This window comes from Molossus molossus, unplaced genomic scaffold, assembly GCF_014108415.1.
Source record: "Molossus molossus isolate mMolMol1 unplaced genomic scaffold, mMolMol1.p scaffold_m16_p_1, whole genome shotgun sequence".
Taxonomy (NCBI): Eukaryota; Metazoa; Chordata; class Mammalia; order Chiroptera; family Molossidae; genus Molossus; species Molossus molossus.
In genome coordinates this window covers 222,477,371-222,496,616 of record NW_023425344.1, presented here as the reverse complement: position 1 = coordinate 222,496,616, position 19,246 = coordinate 222,477,371, and the positions used below count along the sequence as shown (strand labels likewise).

The 19,246-nt window shown below is 51.6% G+C and overlaps 1 protein-coding gene across 3 annotated transcripts in view; it reads left to right on the top strand.

The window, feature by feature from the left end:
• Positions 1–6,790: 6,790 nt before the first annotated feature.
• The window catches only part of ACTN1 (actinin alpha 1), a 93,721-nt gene continuing 81,265 nt past the window's right edge, over positions 6,791–19,246 (top strand). For 2 of the 3 annotated variants that reach the window (XM_036255889.1, XM_036255899.1), the window contains exon 1: positions 6,791–7,125. In XM_036255889.1, the coding sequence (XP_036111782.1) occupies positions 7,021–7,125 (105 nt within the window). In that variant the 5' untranslated portion in view covers positions 6,791–7,020. The remainder of the gene's footprint in view (positions 7,126–19,246) is intronic. The other variant, XM_036255880.1, reaches the window with a different exon arrangement.

Sequence of the window (19,246 nt, the reverse complement as noted above, 5' to 3'; positions counted from 1 at the left end):
TCCTTTTGTTGTTGTTGTTAATCCTCACCTGAGAATATTTTTCTGTCAATTTTTTTAGATAGAGTGGAAGGGGCGGGGAGAGAGAAACATCGGTGTGAGAGAGACACATCAATTGGTTGCCTTCTGCATGTCCCCCACCAGGGTGGGGGATTGAACCTGCAATCCTGGTATATGTCCTTCACCAGGAAAAGAACCCATGACCCTTCAGTCTGAGGGATGACGCTCTAACCACTAAGCAAGACTGGCCAGGGCTACTCATCTATCTTAATGACTAAAATTTTTAAAAAACTGCCTGGCTGATGTGGCTCAGTGGTTGAGCATCGACCCATGCACCAAGAGGTCGCCGGTTCGATTCCTGGTCAGGGCACATGCCCAGGTTGTGGGCCCAATTCCCAGTGAGGGGCATGCAGGAGGTGGCCATTCGATGTTCTCTCTCATCGATGTTTCTATCTCTCTCCCTCTCCTTTCCTTTCTCTCTCAAATCAATAAAGAAAAACAAAAAACAAAAACAAAAAAATAACAACAATACAAGGTGGTGGGAGGATGTAGACCAACCGAAATTCTTACACCCAGCTTGGAGAGTAAATTGTTACAGCCAGTTTGGAAAACTATTTGGCAACATATACTAAAATAAAACATACCTACCATATGACCCAACAATTCCATTCCGAGGCATATACCCACCAGAAATGAATGCATATGTTCACCAGAAAAACACAGGAAATGTTCACGGCAGTTTTACTCACAGTAGCTCCAAACTGGAAACAATACAAATGTTAGCAATAGGAGAGTGGATCAGTTACTTACGATATACTTATCAATGGAATACTACATAGGGGGAAAAAACCCAAACAAACAAACAAAAAAATTAGCTTAGTAGCTAATTTCCTGCCCCCATGTATTAGCTCACACTGTTCCTTCTGCCTGGAATAACATAAAAAAATCTCATAGATGTTTAGATTGAGTTAAAATCCAGAAACCAAAGTGTGCATACTATATAATTTCATTTATATAACGTTAAAAAAATAAGTGAAATAATCACTGGTGATCGGAAGCCAGCAAAGCGGTTTCCGTGTGCACTGGGGGTACAATGGGAAGGGGGAGGAGAGGACCTGAGGTGCGAGAATTCTCCTCAGGTCTTGTTTCAAGTGAGCGTAGCCACATGTAACATCCCACTGAGTGTTATGCTTAAGATTAGTGCCCTTGATTCAAGCATTTTACTGTGCGTTATATCCCAATTGAAAAAAAAGAATAGATGTTACAAATATGCATACACCTTAGTGTCCCTTAAAAACCAGCACATTGCCCTGGCCAGTTTGGCTCAGCGGTTGGAGCGTTGGCCTGCAGACCCAAGAGTCCTGGGTTCGGTTCCCGCTAAGGGCACGTACCTCGGTTGCAGTTTGTCCCTGGCCACGGTTGGGGTTGTGTGGGTGGCAGCTAGTTGGTGTGTCTCTATCACATCGATGTTTCTCTCTCTCTCTTCCTCCCTCTCTCCCTCCCACTCTATCTGAAGATGAATGCAAAAATATGCTCAGGTGAGGATTAAAATAAACAAACAAACAAACCAGCACATTTAGTAACTGTTTTCTCTATAGAAGGTGGTGTCAAATGGGACTAGTATCACCAGTATGATGGCCACCAGGGTGTCCTGGATTGACAGATTGGTCAATTTATCACCTTTGGTCCATCCCTCAGGGCCTCCTTCCTATTGAAAAGATCATCAGTTATTGTTGCAACCCACTGTCTTATCCTCTTCTCACACACTTATGGACATCCTCACCATACTTTCTTCCCCTCCCCTGTCTAAGAACTTGAGGGGCCTTCCTCTTCTTAATTTTTTATTTATTTAAAAAAATTTTTATTCGCCTTCCCTGCCGCCAACACCACCACCGCTCACCCCCGTCTCCCTCTCCTCTCTCCAGCTAACGTTGGCGCCTGCTCTCTGGCCCTACTCTTCTTAACTTTTAAAAAATTGATTTGAGCCCTGGCTGGTTTGGCTCAGTGGTTAGAGAGTCAGCCTGCGGTCCAGAGAGACCCGGGTTCAGTTCCCCCTAAGGGCATGTACCTTGGTTGCAGTTTGTCCCCGGCCCTGGTTGGTCATGTGGGTGGCAGCCACTCGATGTGTCCCTTTCATGTTGATGTTTCTCTCTCTCTCTCTCTCTCCCCCTCCCTCTCTATCTGAACAAAAAATGGGAAAATGTCCTCTGGTGAGGATTAAAAAAAAAAAAATTGATTTGAGAGAGAGCGGAAGTGGGGGGGTGGAGAGAGGTAGATTTGTTGTTCTGCTCATTCATGCATTCATTGGTTGATTCTTGTATATGCCCTGACTGGGTATCGAACCCACAACCTTGGTGCATTGGGATGCTGCTTTAACCAACTGAGCTACCTGGCCAGGGCCAGCTTCCTCTTTTTATTGGTCCATCCTTTAGCCTGCATCCTTGAGCCCACATGGTCCTGTCTCTGCAAGAACTTGGTGCCATTCCTCAACTTTCTTTTGCTTACATTTTCAAGCCTTTTCTTCCAACTGAATTCTTCCTCTCAGACTACAAACAGCTCCAGTTTCTCCTATCCTTAAAACTTTCCTCCTTTGACCCTAGTTCCCCCTCTAACTACTGCCTGACATTTCCTCTTCCCTTCTATGTTCACTGTCTCCATTTATTCAGCTCCTAGTGTCTCAAACTCATAGCCTTGGCCATATTACTAAAATTCCGCAAAGGTCACCAAGGAATTTCCAACTGTCACATCCAAACAAAACTTTTTAAGCTTTACTTTCCAGACTTTTCTCATGTATCTGATTCCTCTCACTTTGAAAGTTCACTCCTTTGACTTTCACAACACCATCTGGTCCAGGCTCTTCGTGTTCCACTGATCATTTCCTCTCTGTCTCCCTCAGGGGTTCTGGTTCTTTACACTCCCCCCCCCCTTTTTTTTTAATCCTCACCCGAGGACATTTTTTTTCATTTTTTATTCAGATGAGTGGGAGGGAGAGAGAAGAAGAGAGCGAAACATCGACGCAAAAGAGACACATCGAGTGGCTGCCACCCGCACAACCAACCAGGGCCGGGGACAAACTGCAACTGATGTACATGCCCTTAGCGGGAACCGAACCCGGGTCTCTCTGGACCGCAGGCTGACGCTTTAACCGCTGAGCCAAACCGGCCAGGGCTATACTCCCCTTTTAAGTGCCGCTTCTCCGGGTTCTGTGCTTGGTCTTCTCAGCTCCACTTAGGCATTCTTCACGGAAGGTCTCATGGTGTCAGTGCTACCCACGTGCAGATCACTCTCAAATCTGTTTCCCCCGAGGTTGGGGTTACACAGCCAACTTCCTTCTGGACAGCTGAACCTGAACATTCTCAGAGCACTTGAAGTTCAGTGTGTTCAAACTCAATCCATGACTCCACTTCCAAGCCCGAAATTCTTTATCTCAGTTGGTTATATTTCCACCACTCACCAGATCATCCAAACTAGAAACCCATGGTTAAAGCAGAGGTTCTCAGCCTCAGCACTGTCGGTATTTGGGGCTGGCTCATTCTTTCTTGTGGGGAGACTGTCCTGTCTATTATAGGATGTTTAGCAGCATCCCTGATTTCAATCCATTGGATGCTAATAATAACCTACCAGTTGAGACAAACAAAAATGTCTCCAGAGATTGCCAAATACCCTCTGGGAGAGGGGTGTCAAACTAATCTAGGTTTGAGAACCACTGGGTTAAAAGCGTGGGTTTAGGACCCACATATACCTATGTAACTTTGGACTACTTAAGCTACCTCTTGGAGACTTAGCTGGTTTCCTTTGTAAGACAGAGATATTTCTGACCTCCTAAGTGGAGCTTAAATAAGGTAATATAGGCAAAGTGTGTGGTGTGTCCCCTACTGGACATTTGTTGAGAGCAACAAAGACTCCTCTTTCGTCCTCACATCCAAGCTCCTAGGCCTCTCAGTTTTATTTATTTATTTATTTTTTATCATCCTCACTCGAGGACATTTTTCCATTTTTTGTTCAGGTAGAGTAGGAGGGAGAGAGAGGAACAGAGAGAGAGAGAAACATCGATGTGAAAGGGACACATCGAGTGGTTGCCACCCGCACAACCAACCAGGGCCGGGGACAAACTGCATCTGAGGTACGTGCCCTTAGCGGGAACTGAACCCGGGTCTCTCCGGACCGCAGGCCGATGCTCTAACCGCTGAGCCAAACCGGCCAGGGAGGCCTCTCAGTTTTATCTCCTAAATCTATCCATTCTTCTCCATTTGCTATGGACTCAACATTCGTGCCCCCCTTGAATCTGTATGTTCTACTCCTAACCCCCTGTGTGATGGTATTAGAAGAGTGATTAGGTCATAAGAACAAAGCACCCATGAATGGGATTAGTGTCCTTATAAAGAAGACTCCAGAGAGTTCCCTGCCCTTCCCACCTCATGGAGACACAGTGAGATGGGCATCTATGAACGAGGATGCAGGCTCCTACCAGACACCGAATCTGATTTTGGACTTCCCAGACTCCAAAACAGTGAGAAATAAATGTTTGTTGTATAAACCACGCAGTCTATGGTATTCTGTTACTGCAGCCCTAAGGGACTAAGTATTTTCTATCTGGATTTTCGCAACAGCTTTGCAACTGATTGTCACAGCTTCCAGCCAGCCTTGTTCCCTTCAGATCCACACTGTACACTGCACACAAGGCCCTCGTGGTCTGGCTGCAGCCCACTTCTCCAGCCCCACCACTTGCCCCACCCAGCCTTGAATGTCTAATCTAGCTGCACTGAAATGGTAGGCATTCCTTTTACACCATGCAGTTTCCTGCCCCCATGTATTAGCTCACACTGTTCCTTCTGTCTGGAATAACCTCCTATACTCCTCTTCTTCTGGCTGACTCTTGTTCTTAAAGGCTCATTTGAATTTCACCTCCCCCAAAAGTTACACCTGGAGCCTCCTTTCCTATGCTGGCTCAGCGTTCCTTTGTGCCCTCACAGTCCCCTTGCATCTATCTCATTGCAATGTAGTATTGTTTCTGTGTGTCTCTGCTGGGCTGCATGGGGGCAGGGATTGTGTCTTTTTCATTTCTCTGTAACATCCAGCACCTCCCCTGACACACTGATGATGCTCAGCAGATATTTATTGAGTGAATGAATGGATACAGCACCATCATTACCCTCTATGTTAGGCTTAGAGCCATAGTTTAGAAGTAGTTATAAAATAGTCCATAAATCTGCTGTCTGTGGCTCAGAAGCAGTGCTTCCTCAGCCGGGACTTGTGGCAAGCACGGTGCTAACTGGTAACACTTGCATAAGCGTGTGAGATGGGCTAATGATGCCGGGAGCAGCACCACCACAGATATCTGCTTACAATAGCCATCAGCTGGCTCTTCTGAGAGTCAGAAGCACTTTCCTCACCTTTTCCATCTGTGGCCTTTCAAGTATCCTGATTGATGGCCCTTTCTGTCAGCAAGCTTTTTCCTCTAAAGCCTTCATTCACTTTTGGACTACCACACTTGCATTTCTGCAGGTGACTCGGCCATCCCTCATAGCCACAAATATAAATTAAGCACTATCATGTGCATAAACTATTGGTCTACTTGCTGCTGTTCTTCAGTCCTGGGATCCCTCAGGAGCCCACCAGGATGTGAGGCCTGCCTGTTCTAGGTGTCCATCACTACTGGGGCAGGTGTTTGGACCCTCCTCTTGCGAGGTCCGAGGAAGGAAGCCCAGGCAGGCACAAAGAAGTCAGAGGTGTTTCGTCAGTCTGGCCCTCCTTCCTCCTTCAATAACAATAAACCTTTGTTTGTCGGCATAAGGTTACGAGGTTAGCCTGTGGAGCCCTGAGAACCCGCTAAATCCCTGTTCAAGCTCAACTCTTTGAGCCTCAGTCTCCCCATCTGTCCGCTGTGTGTGTTGGGCGGAGAGGAGAGGCGTGGAGTGGGTAGATCACTCCGGGACTTCCCCGTTGTCAGAATGCTGCCCCGGTGTGTTTGCGCGGACTGGCAGGGGATCCGGGAAGCTGGGCGACATAGTTGCCACCTGGGAAACCCCGCGACTTAGAGGTCTCCTGAGACCAAGGGCGGGAGGGAAAGGACGTGCGGTGAGGCAGGGGAGCTTGTGGTCTCCGAGCGCACTTGTCTGGCAAGAATCCTAGCTCCCAGAGGGCAGGGGTCGGCGGGCTCGAGCCGGGCGGGGCTCGGGTGCGGGCGGCGGAGTCAGGAAATTCCCAAGAAATTCCTTTCTATTCCCGCATTCTCCGCCCCTTTCCTTGGGTGCCGACTTCTCCGAACCCTGGGAAGGAGAAAATGAAATGTTTTCGGGTTTCCTCGCAGCCTTTCTCCAGCCCCGGGCCACCTGGACTTGGAGCGCGCGTGGGAGCGCAATAACGCCGGCGCGCCTGAGTTCGGGCCTTACTGCGAGCGGGGAGTGTATCCAATCCCCGGAGGCTCCTGGGATCCGGAGCGCGCAGCCGCTCGGTCCCTGTGCTCAAGGAGGCGTCCCCCAGCTTCGGTCCCGTTCAGCTTAAGCTGGTGTCACATGAGCCGCGGGGGAGTGGGAACCCGGGGTGTGGGCGGGGGAGTGCGCGCCGGGAAGGGGCCGCCCAGTCCACCTATATGAGCCATGGCCCCGCTGACGGATGCCAGGAATTCCCAATGAGAGGCGATGGGGGGAAGTTTGGGCAACTCGGCCTGGCCAATGGAGAACCTAGGGAGGGCTTTGCCCCTTCCCCCCCGCCCCCGCCTGCCTCGCTCCGGCAGCGCGAGTGTGTCCGCCCCGCTCAGTGTGCGTGGAGATTAGGTCCGAGCGCCCCCCCTGAAGCAGGCAGTCCGCGAGCTCTAGCCGCTGCTGCCGACGCCGCCAGCAGCAGCCTTTGCGAGTAGCGCCGCGGCGGATCCGGGCGCAGGGGAGCTAGCCCGGCCCCGCCAGCCCAGGCCAGTCCAGCTCGACTCTCTCTCCACGCCGGGGCAGTAGCAGCAGCAGCCGCCGCCGCCGCCCGGAGAGAAGGTGGAGGAAGAAATCCAGCCCCTAGCACGCGCGCACCATCATGGACCATTATGATTCCCAGCAAACCAACGACTACATGCAGCCCGAAGAGGACTGGGATCGAGACCTGCTCCTGGATCCGGCCTGGGAGAAGCAGCAGAGAAAGGTCAGCAGCCGCCCCAGCCCGCTCCGCCCGCCGCACTAGCGGCTCCGGGCTGGGAACCGGTTCCTCGCGCGCACGAGCGGGGGCGGGGGATGCGCGGCCGCTGCTAGGTGGGGTGTTGGGTTACAGGCGTGGGGCGGAAGGGGGAGCGCCCCTGACCCAGGGCCCGCGAACGCCCATCCCGAATTTAGGGAAGTGGGGCCGCCGGCGGGCAGGTCGCCTTGGGGTCGGTGACCCAGGTCACCCGGCTGTCGCCGCACCATCCCCGCGTGGGCAGGGCTCGGGGGCGGTGCTCGGGAGACTGGGGCTGATCCCCCGGCTCAGTAGCTGCTGCTCCGGATCGATTTTCCCTTCCCTTCCCCGCCCCCTGGCCGCCTCTCCATATGGCGTGCGGTGGCAGCGCGCTTCCTGGGCCGCCCTGGGCTGGGTACCTGGAGGGGGCAAGCGGCACGGGACTCTGCGCCTCTCAGCCCCGGCCCGCAGACCGAGGGGAAAGAGGGCGCCGGAGGGATTGGAAGCCGCCTCCAGGTCGGCCTGGACCTGCTGGAGTGGGGTTCGGGCCGAAAAAAGCCAGGGGTATACGCGGGCTCCCTAGCGGGCCCTGTGGGGGCGGGGTCAGGACGGCAAACCGTTTTATTGCTTAACTCGGTTGGTAGTTGCGAGCGGAGGTGGGCTTGAGTCTGCGTCCTGCTCCTCTGGCCCCTGCTCATTACCGGGAGGAGGTGAATTTGGGCAACTTGATTTGAACTGAGGGGCTCTAGGGCAGGGGATTATTCCCGGTAATATTTAGGGCCAGTCACTGGGGACCTTTGCCTAGCCGTGCCCCAGGCTCCGTGGATTGGGTGTGCACTCCGCCAACGGGCCTAGGCTTGCAGCTGGCGATGGGACTCCGGCACTGAGGCCAGTGGCAGGAAGAGGTCAGAAACCACTCTTTGGGTGGGGGGAGGGCGCCCCAACACTGCCTTTGCTTCCTGCCTGCGCGGTGTGCTCTTGCCCCAGGCGGCCACGTACCCTGAACACCCCTCTCTCCCTCCTCCCCCGCTGCCCGCTCCCATCCGGTCCCTCCTTGTTTCATCCCTCCTCGCCCCACCCCCATTCCCCCACCCCCTGCTGATCTGGGAATGGGGGTGGGGGGGGGGACAGGATGGCGCGTCCCTCTGGATAGTGCGGTTAGGGCTGGGCTTGAGGGAGAACGCTCATGTCCAAAAATGGTAACATTCATTCCCTTTTTTAAACTTAAAAGGGAGGGAGTTTAGGGAGCCGACTGAAGTTTTTTTTTTCCAGCCAAAGGCATCCTGTATTAGCTCACTCAGGAATCCTAAGCCCTTTTACTCACTTCATCAGACAAGCAGAGGTAATTTAAAACACACGCACAAAGGGCTTCCTCAAAGTCGGGCGACCTGAGGCCCAGGCCTATGAGACATCCGAAGATCCCCCGGGTTTGAGCTAATTTCTTGGAAATGCAGCAATTACATAAGACCCCTCCTTTTCTTCCTCTCTGCCCCTCCTGGGAGAGCTGCGACAGTCCCCTGCTCACCCCTTTATTTCATGGGACAATTGGGCAGTTGGTTGGTGGAGCAGAGAATGGAGTGGGTAATTGAAATTCCCATGGGGGCAAGGCAGAGGGGCTCTTTTTAAATTTCAGGGTGAAGCCTTCTTGAGAACAGAGTTTAAATCGAAGAAGAGTTGTGGGATTAGGAAGGTGGGTGTCTTGGCATCTTCCACGGGGAGTAGAAGAGAAGGAAATTCTTGTTCACTGAGTACCTACTGTATGCCTAGGAGGGTGGGGGTGACGGGACTGCCCAGTAGTTAGAAATTAGGTCCTTTTAAGGACTGGGAGGACTGAGTTCCTGGGAAGCAAAAACTTGTTTCCCAAGCACTGAACAGAGGATGTACACAATAGTTCGTATTCAGTATTATCAAAGCAATGAATGAACAAATGTGTTCAATATAGTTGGGAAGAAAAAATATATAGCACCCCCTACCTCTTACATATATTCATAAAACTCTGGCCTGGGTGGTATGGGTATGTACCAGGCCTCTGGGCAGCCTGGTGGGAACAGGGTCATCTGGGAAATTTGGTAATTTACCAGGCAAACTCAATAGTTCCAAGAGCTGGCATTGGCTGTCCTGTGCTAGGCATTTTTCTAATCTAGTCACATGTATTGTTCCAGTTGTTACTCCCAACAGCTCTGTGAGCCAGACACACATGAGGATGAGGAAATGAGGGGCAGAGGGGGAAGTGGACCAGCGCAGAGTCCCAGGCTGGTGCATGGTGAGGCTGGGATGCAGCCACATTCCGGGTAGGCAACTTCAGCTTACTTGTCTCTTGTTGGTGAGGCAGGCAGGAAAGCTAGGCCTGGCCTCCAGATCCTGCCAGGATCTCTGGACCAAGGGGAGCTAGTACCTGCTTTGGCAGGATTGATGGCAGGCGGTGGCAGGATGGCACAGACTCTGGGGTGGACTTGGAAAATCTGGTCCAGAGTTGGTTCTGCTATGAATTCACCTTGCATGGTACTCCTTTTTCTCGACTGTAAATGTCACCTAGTGCTCAGAGGGATATAAAGAAGTGGTATGTGTGGAGAATCAGATTTAAAGTAACTCTTGCTGTAAAGCAAGGATTGAGTGGGACCAGAGCTGACAAGTGGACAGAATCCCACCATTCAGATGGAGGCAGGAGAGCGTGTGTGTGTGTGTGTGTGTGTGTGTGTGTCTGTCTGTGAGGGGGTACAGTGCATTGGGATACAAGGGCCACTGGGTGGGAGGCAAAAGACCCTATTTTTAGTCCTGGTGCAACCAAGATTGTTCATGAGACTTTGGGCAAGTTATTTCTCTTCTCTGAGCCTTTATTAAGTCATTCAACAAATACTTTTGGAGCACCAGCTTTGTGCCATCGGTGATTCAAGGTACTGCGGAGAGATCCCCGAACAAGACAGGTGTCTGGCACTTCCCTTCTGTTTTGTCCTCTGTAAAGGAGCTGTGTACCTAGGCCGACCCCCTAGGGCTCTTACAGGGATTGGACTGAATGTTGGTAGGAAGTACTTGTTCTGTGAATGGTGAGGCCTGAGGCACATGAAGGTAGAAGTCTGTGCAGGCAGGAGTCATGACTCAAGAACCTGTGGCTGGTGGGTCATGGCTTGTCCCTTCTTCAAAGAATTCTTAGTGTGGAGTTCATCAGGCTGGACTTTCTGGCTGCAGACACAAAATGCAGTGGATTAGAGGAGTTTACTGGCTTTCACCTCACCGTCTTCCTGACCCCTGAGGCTGAGCTCCAAAGTCAGCTCTCCACCTAGGGGCAGCAGGTCTGAACACCCATCTTTTTGGGTTGACCATAGTCCCCATGGTTGTTGTCTATGCCATTATATATGTGTGTGTGTGTGTGTCAGGTCGGCTGGAGAGATCACAGACTGAGTAGCATCCTGATTCTACACTTTCAGGCTTTGACTTTGGGCAGTGCATTTAATCTCTGTCAGCCTTTTATTTATAAAAAGGAGCCTGGCCAGTGTGTTGCTCAGTGGATTGAGCTTTGTCCCATGGACTGAGAGTTCCCAGTTCGATTCCGGGTCAGGGCACATGCCCGGGTTTCAGGCCCGATTCCTGGTAGGGGGCGTGTAGGAGGCAGCCACTCGATGCTTCTCTCTCACATCGATGTTTCTATCTCTCTCTAAAAAACCAATAAAAACATAATAAAAAAAGGGGGGGGCTAAGACACTCCCCCCTCCACCCCCAGGCTGGTGGGAGAAGATATGTAAAACGACAGCTTCGGCTGTTAAATTTTTTTCTCCCTTTCTTCCAAATCCTGGAGGCTCTGGTTTAATGTGTATTTCCACAGGTGCCAGCCCTGGTGTTTTTTTTTTTAACATGTAGGAACTTAATCAATATTTGTTGAGCTAATGGATGTTGAAACAGAGGTAACCCTGGCAGGTGTACGAACATGGTTGTAAATAGGCCCAGGTCCTGGTTCTGCACCCACGTGGAGCCAGGTTGTCACGCCAGGGCTCAGGAAGAGAGGCTGCCTTGTTTATTTTTTTATTTTTATTTTTTTATCCTCACCCGAGGACATTTTTCCATTTTTTGTACAGATAGAGTGGGAGGGAGAGAGAGGAAGAGAGAGAGAGAAACATCGACGTGAAAGGGACACATCGAGCCACCTGCACGACCAACCAGGGCCGGGGACAAGCTGCAACCGAAGTACGTGCCCTTAGCGGGAACTGAACCTGGGTGTCTCCTGACCGCAGACGGACGCTCTAACCGCTGAGCCAAACTGACCAGGGCAGAGGCTGCCTTGTTTAAATGTGCTTGTAGACTGCACGACCACAGGAGCTAACCAAGGCGGCTGTTCAATGTGGAGGACTGAGGAGATGGGGCGGACGTGTGCCGGTCGCGGAGGCTGGGACTCCTAAAGCCAGAGTGATGTCTTGCAGAAGTAAAACCAGAGAGAAGAGCATTGGCTCCAGTGTCCACCCTCATGCCCCTCACTATTCCGACTCCTGCCAGCTTCACCCCTTGCCAGCCAGTGTCCGTGGGGGCGGGACCCAGCCTGTCCTCCACTGAGTCCTTTCTCTGCTCAATCCCTAGTGCCTAGCACAGAGACAGGCCTGTTATATGTGGTCAAGAAATAAGGCTGAGCCCTGGCCAGTGTGGTTGAGTGGTTAGAGCATCGGCCCATGCACTGAAGGGTTGAGGGTTCGATTTCCAGTCAAGGGTACGTACCTGGTTTGCAGGTTTGATCCCCAGCCCCTGGTTGGGGCACGTGCAGGAGACAAGTAATTGATGTATATCTCTCACATGGCTGTTTCTCATTCTTCCCCTCCCCTCCATGATTTTCCAAAATCAATGGAAAGAATATCCTTAGGATTAACAAAAAATAAATCTAGCGTGGCTCATTGGTTGAGCATCGACCCATGCACCAGGAGGTCGCTGGTTCGGTTCCTGGTCAGGGCACATGCTCAGGTTATGGACCAAATCCCCAGGGGGGGGGGGCATGTGGGAGGCAGCCAGTAGACGTTCTCTCACATTGATGTTTCTGTCTCTCCCTCTCCCTTCCTCTTTCTCTAAAATAAATAAAGAAAAAAATAACATTAGATACATGGTGTCATGCATGCCTCTTAACTCTGGGCTGGAGGGTGGAGCTAGGGATGAAATGCTTTACATTCCAGATAAACCACCCCATGCTGGCCTGTATCTGGCTCCAGGCTCTGCAGATAGACATGTTCTGGGCACATTGGGTTCAAATCTTGACCTTTCCACTGACTTATCTGTGTGATCTTGGATGAGTCACTTACCTGTGATGGGCATGATGATGCCAGTGGGGAAATGGAGATAATGATCATTCCTACCTGATATAGGTGAGTGGAGTGTTTTTTTGTTTTTTTTTCAGTCCTCACCTGAGGACTTTTTTCTATTTATTGTTAGATTGGGAGGGAGGGAGAGAGAGAGAAACATCCATTGACTGTTGCCTCCCATAATACCTCGACCAGGGCTGGGCTGTGGACAAACCGCAACCGAGATACGTGCCCTTGACTGGAATCATGGGTCCACAGGCCGATGCTCTAACCACTGAACAACCTGCCAGGGCAGTTGAGTGGAGTTTTAAGTCAAGTATTGCACATGGGAAATTTAGCATAGCACCTAGCAGATAGCTAGTGCTCAATAAATGTCAACAATTTTGAGGAAGCAGAGGTTTTTTTTTTATTCTCACCTGAAGACATTTTTTCATTTTTTTGTTCAGATAGAGTGGGAGGGAGAGAGAGGAAGAGAGAGAGAGAGAGAGAAACATTGAGGTGAAAGGGACACATCAAGTGGTTGCCACCCGCACGACCCAACCAGGGCCGGGGACAAACTGCAACCGAGGTACGTGCCCTTAGCGGGAACCGAACCCGGGTCTCTTGGGACCGCAGGCTGACACCCTAACCGCTGAGCCAAACCGGCCAGGGCAGAAACAAAGTTTTTAGGGCCTTTACTCAATATGCTTTGAGATAGGTATAGTATATAAACCCATCATAGAAGGAGCCAAGGTTGCCTAGGAATGTGTGGGAGTTGTTGTCCTTGACCTCTGACCCTGAAGTAAGCTCCGGCTCATTCAGTGTCACTTGACCTCTCTGCTCAGTTTCTTCACCTGTAGAATGGTGTAAAATTCCTGTTCGGCCTTCCCCTACTTCCTAGATATATAGGATGAAGAAGTGCACGTTAAATTGCTTGTTAGCTTGTTATCGGACGGGTAAAATGACCTCAAAATAGGAATTTCCTTTAAAAGAGACAACCTGCAGGTGTCTTCAGGCCCCGCTGGTAAACAGCTGGTGCACTCTGTGGCCACTCCTCCTGCCCACCTCCCAGCAGCTTGCCCAGCCCTACTTCGCTTCAGGACCTGTTGCAGCTGCTTCTCTCCAGAGCTTGTCCCATCTGAGTGCACTGAGCGCAGGTGCCCCCCTGGCTGTCAGGTGACTGACCAAGCCTGAAGGGGAGGACGGGGCCTGGAGCGTCAGGCTGCCACCTCGCTGCCCTGACAGACAGGTGTGAGAAGGCCTGGAGTGCACCGAGAGCCAGACTCTCCGGTTTTGAGGAGATGGGACCTTGAGGGGCTGTTGGGGTCACTGGAGATGGACTCATAGGAGTAAGAGGCTAGCGGGCTCCTGCTGGATCCTTTCACGTGGAAAAGGAGGAAACTCATTTCCTGAAGTCTCACTTCTTCGATTCCTAGGGAGAAGCTGGAGGCTGTTCCTAGTGGTGGGTGGGAGGAGGCCCTGACCCTTGGGCCCTTCCTTGTGGGGTAGTTCTGAGTGTGTGGAGGTCAAACCAATGAGTGTCCTGTAGTTTGTGGTTTGTGGTTGGGATTTGGGCCCCCTCTTCCCATCTTCTTGAGGAAGATCTGGGGCTGGGCACCTGGCCAATGGCCACAAACCATAAACTTGGCTTGAGGACTTGTCATACAAGACCTGGTGCCTCCTGTGTGTCTGGAGCCAGGGTGGGGCAGCGTGAGCCAGAGGCATGACCTAGTCACAGACCTGCTACTGTGCGCCTCTAGGGGAGAGCTGGAGGTATCTCTGTTTCTCCATCTTCTGGTTCCTTATGGTGTAAGAATGCTGACAATTTCTTGTGGAGTCAATCAGTGAATGCTGATTGACTCTCTCTTAGGTATCAGATGCTCTATCCATGTGAGACCATGGAAATCATGGTTTAGGGGAGAGGGGACCAGAAAGACACAGAAAATTACACTAGGCTGCATTAGTAATGGCCAGAGGCGTGGCCAAGACAAATGCCATGGTCGCTGCAGGGCAGGAGCCAGCACTGTTGCCTGTGGTGGTGGAGGAGGCGAAGGGCTGGTGGCTTCTGAGCTTCATCTCCACGGATGGACAGGACTGAAGTTTCTGGCAGCCAGGCTGTGTGTGTAAAGAGGGCAGAGGGGAGAAGACTGAAAGGGCAGAGCGGGGCAACTGCATGTCTTTCTTGCGGGGCCTTTAGGCTGGGGAACGTCCCTCCTGTTGTTCTCCCTCCTTGTCCTTCTTTTCCATTCTCTTTGCTTCTCCCTGAGCTGACCGCTCACCTTTCTGAGAGGCCAGGCTGTTTGCACAGCTCACAGGTGGGGCCCTGGAGCCCACACCTCTGTGCAGGTGTTGTTGGGACCATCCCAGCCAGTTCACCCCACGTGAGCTGCCCCCACGTGTAACCACCCAAGACTGCCCTGGGATCTGGTGGTTGGCTGAGGGGCTGTGGGATGAGGGCACCTCCCCCACCGGTCATCTCCGGATGGGCTCCTGCGCTGGGCTTACTCATCAAGGACCCTGGCGCAGTCTCAGAGCCCACCAGCTCCCGGAGCGTCACGCCTGAGAGGCCGAGGGAAACCCCCTTCGTCTGGTTCCTTAGTCCTGGTCAGACAGGCTCACCCCAGTCGGACTCATGATTCAGCCCAGGGTTCTGTCTCCATCAGGTCAGGTGGCAGCTAAGTACGAATTGTCCATACCTGGCCCTGATGGAGCGAGGGCCTTGGGAGTGGCAGGGGCAGGAGACCCACCCTGGAAGCCCACCTTCCTTTCCCCACATGGCTCAGCTTTCTCACCGGTTCTCAGGCTGAGCATCAAGTCCCAGAATCCTTCCTTTGCGGCAGGCAGGAGGTGAACGTATGGAGAGGCTGGTCAGGTGCTGCCTGCCCTCTCACGTGTTCTGCCCCCTGTTCTGTACTGGCTGGGGATTACCCGGCAGGGTCTCAGTGTGTGGGACACCAGGAGCCCGTGTGATAATGCATCTGGACCCCTCCCTGCCCCCTCTGTGTGCCCATTCAGCCACCCACGTGGCAGCATAGGGGATGAGTAGGAGTGGAAAGGCCCTAGTCCAGCCCCTCCTAGGCAAATCAGCCCAAACCGGCTGTCCCCTGCAGCCTGGGCCCGTCATCTTCCCAGCCCAAAGCTAGGGGCAGGACTGGATTTTTATTTTAAGTTAAAAAAATTCTTTTTCTCGCCTAGCCTGTGTGGCTCAGTAGTTGAACATTGATCCACGCACCAAGAGGTTGTCGGTTCAATTCCCGGTCAGGGCACATGCCCAGGTTGTGGGCCCGATCCTCAGTGGGGGTCATGCAGGAGGCGGCCAATTGATGTTCTCTCTCATCGATGTTTCTATCTCTCTCTCCCTCTCCTTTCCTCTCTCTAAAATCAATAAAGAAAAATATTTTAAAAAAACAACTTGAAAAAAAATTCTTTTTCTCATAATAATCATAGCTTCTCATGCTTTCTGAGCGTGTGCTAAGTATCAGGCACCGCCCTCAGGACTCTACATGCATCAACACATCCAATCCTGTGCGGTGAGTGCTTCTGTCACCCCATGTCACAGATGAGAAAACTGGCTCAGAGCAGCCACCTACCTTTCCCGAGATCACACAGCCAGGAAGCGGCAGGGCTGGGATCCTCGCGGGGCGAGGCTCGGGAGTGTGCCTCCTCACCACAAGGGCTCCCGCAGCTAGGAACACTTAACCAAAGGCGAACATACACAACGGAACCCAGGGATGGAAACATTCTGGAATTAGGTAGTGGTGATAGTTGGCACTAAAAACTATTGAATTTTATGCTTTAAATGGGTGACTTTTATGGTATAATAGTTAAATCTCAGAAAGCCCTCAAAAAAATGCTAAGTAATGTAAAGAAGAAAATGACAATGACCTCCCAGAGGTGAGCACCCCCACAGGAGTTTCTGATGCCCTCTGCCCTCGGCATCCCTCTTCCTGTCATTCGTGGGTCCCCCTTACTGCCCCCCTCACTGTTTACTCTAAGGTCAGGGATCTGGGTTCATGGTGAATGAGTGGAAGAGCAGAAGGGGAAAATTATCAAGGTCACTTTTCATAAAAAGTGTGATGTGGCCCTTTTCTTGGAAACTGCTGAAGAATAGATGACAGATAAGCACAGGCCAACAGAAGGCTGGGGTCGGGGAGGAGGGATGGCCTTCCTCAGTTCCCCACTCGACCTGTGTCTGTAAACCCTGTTGGCCTGGCATTGCGTTTCACCTTGTGCCATCCCCAGGGTTAGTTAACAGGGTGGGGTTCGAGTGGGCAACTTTCCCTAGGGCCTGAGGCATGGGGAAGGGGAGGGAGGGGGGGCCAGGGTCCTCCCCCAGGAGGCAGCTGCACCACTTGGGTTGCTTAGCAATAGTTGGAAAGGTGACTTAGCCCACTACAGAGGAGGGGAGGGCGGAGAATAAAAGCCAGCCAGGGATGGAAATGGGGAGTAGATGCAGAGGATGCTGTTACCCTGGAAACTGCCTGTTTGGTCCTTGGCTACAGCAGGCTACTGGGCTGGGATCCGCTCTTCATTGAGAGGTTGTGGGGTCCTCTCCAGGCCTGTCACCCAAGGTGTCAGCGAATGGAGGACAGAGAAACCCTTCTTGCACATGGCCTGTGTGTTAGCTGTGTTCTGTCAGCGGCCACGTTGAACATTCCCAACAACCTGTAAGGTATATGGGATGAACACCCTGAGCCTAGAGATAGAGAATGGCAGGCTCACAGGCTCACAGCTAGGAAGGGCTGGGGGTGAAGGTGCTGGTACCCTTGGTCCTTAAAGGAAACTTTTCATTTTGATTTAAAGCATTTCACATTCCAAGATCCGGGAGGTGATGTCAACACTGTCTGAAGATGAGAGGAGGGCTGAAAGGAGAATTATTTGTTTTACAACAACTAACCAACCAGCCAACATTTATTAAAAATGTCTCAAGTTCTCCAAAACAGTAAAACAACAGTAGTTCATACTGATTGAAGGTTGCATGGTTTGGATTACTTCAATCTGGCAGTGACCCTTTGAGGAAGGTATTGTTATTTTCCTTGTTATAGACATGGAAATTGAGGCTCAGAGATGTTAAGGAACTTGCCCACTGACCAGCTAGTAAGCCAGGTGCAGAATGAATCCAGTTAGATTGACCTTGGAACTTGTCTGTTAACCAGAAGGACAGACAGTTTTTGCTATTCTGTTTTTTTTATCCTTACTGGAGGATATTTTTCTATTTATCTTCAGATAGAGTCGGGGAGAGAGAGAGAAACATCAGCGTGAGAGGGACACATCAGCAGGTTACCTTCCACATGACACTGACCAGGGCCAGGGATGAACCACAACCAAGGTATGTGCCCTTGACCGGAATCGAACCTGTACCTCATTGGTCCGAGGGCTAACATTCGAACATTGATTGTTCGAGAAACATTGTTGAGAAACATTGATTGGCTGCCTTCTGCACTCCCCCTACTGGGGATCGAGCCTCCAACCCGGGCATGTGTCCTGACCAGGAATCGAACTGGGACCTCTCAGTCCATGGGACGATGCTCAATCCACTGAACCACACCGGCCAGGGTGGAGTTTTTATTTTAATTGAGACAAGGCTTAGAAAAATGAAATAAAAAGGAACAATGCAAGATAGTATATAATCAGGTACTCATGTGATTCAGCATTTTTAACATTTATGCTTCCACATATGGTTTTCTTTCCATTAATCATGCTGAGCCTGCTAATGAGGTCCTTTCCCCATTTCATAGACAGGGCCAGTGAGGCTCAGAAGGGTTAAGTGACTTTACAGGTCTCTCACAGCCCGAAAGGGGTAGAGGTGGTTTGGAATCCAGGTCTTCGACTGCAGGCTCTGTGAGGCTGAAGGGGTGGGCATGGGTCTTCTGGAGTTCCTTTCTCTGGTTGAAAAGGTAGTGGAAGATTCTAGTTGGATTTCTCCACACTTTCAGTAGGAGTAACTCTCAGGAATAGACTTGGGTCCCCTGAATCTAGAGGACCCCACGTGTACCCTGGTGGCCTAAGTGGAGCTGACCCTGCTTTTTCGGGATTCAGCCACGCCCCCCCCTGCTCTGCTGCTTCGAGTCCTTCAGCATCGCTTGCTCCTGTTGGTCCCTTTGGTCACCAGGGGAACCGAACAGGCTTTACTGAACCAGGTAGCTGAGGCTGGGTGTTGATGTTGACAGTATAAGCCCGTGCACCTGAAACCCAAAGTTAGACGTTCTTGTTTAAGCCTTGAGACTGTTGGTGAGGGAAGCTTGGGAGCTTCGGCTGGGGAAAGCAGTTTTGGCTTTAAGCTCTGTGGGCCAGGCCAGAGAGAAGACAGTGCCCCCATCCTGACCCCCAGTTTTGAACCTTTGCCCCCCAGGTCTAAATGGTTCAGCTGAGGGCTCAGCAGAGCTGGGGTCACTGGGGGGATCCCTGGGAGAGGGAGCCTTTTCTACCAGCTGCTTCCTCCCTACCTTGTTTTTCCTGTTTAGGGGTGGTCGGCGCTATGGGCTGTTCAGAGGGTGGTCGCTGGCCTGTGAGTTGAGACCAGGTCACGACTTGCAGGGGAACATTTCTGTGTGCCTGAAGATTTACCTTTCAACAGCCGTCCCTGGAGCTGATCACTGATGGGCGTAGATGGAGTGGTGCTCAGCTCTATTTTCAAACCCTCTAGGTGAGATGACTCGAGGGGCGGGAACCTCGAGGTGGGTGGCCTCCTGCAGGCAAGTCTCCTAATGGAACTTGGCTTTCCATCTGTTCCATCTGGGACGGGAGGCAGCAAGCCTTGCATGTGGGTAGGAGGGAGCTTGCTGCAGCCGGACCCCATCTTTTCTCATGTCCTATGTGGAAATGTCCGCGTGGAACAGCCTGTGGTTTGAGGGTGGAGA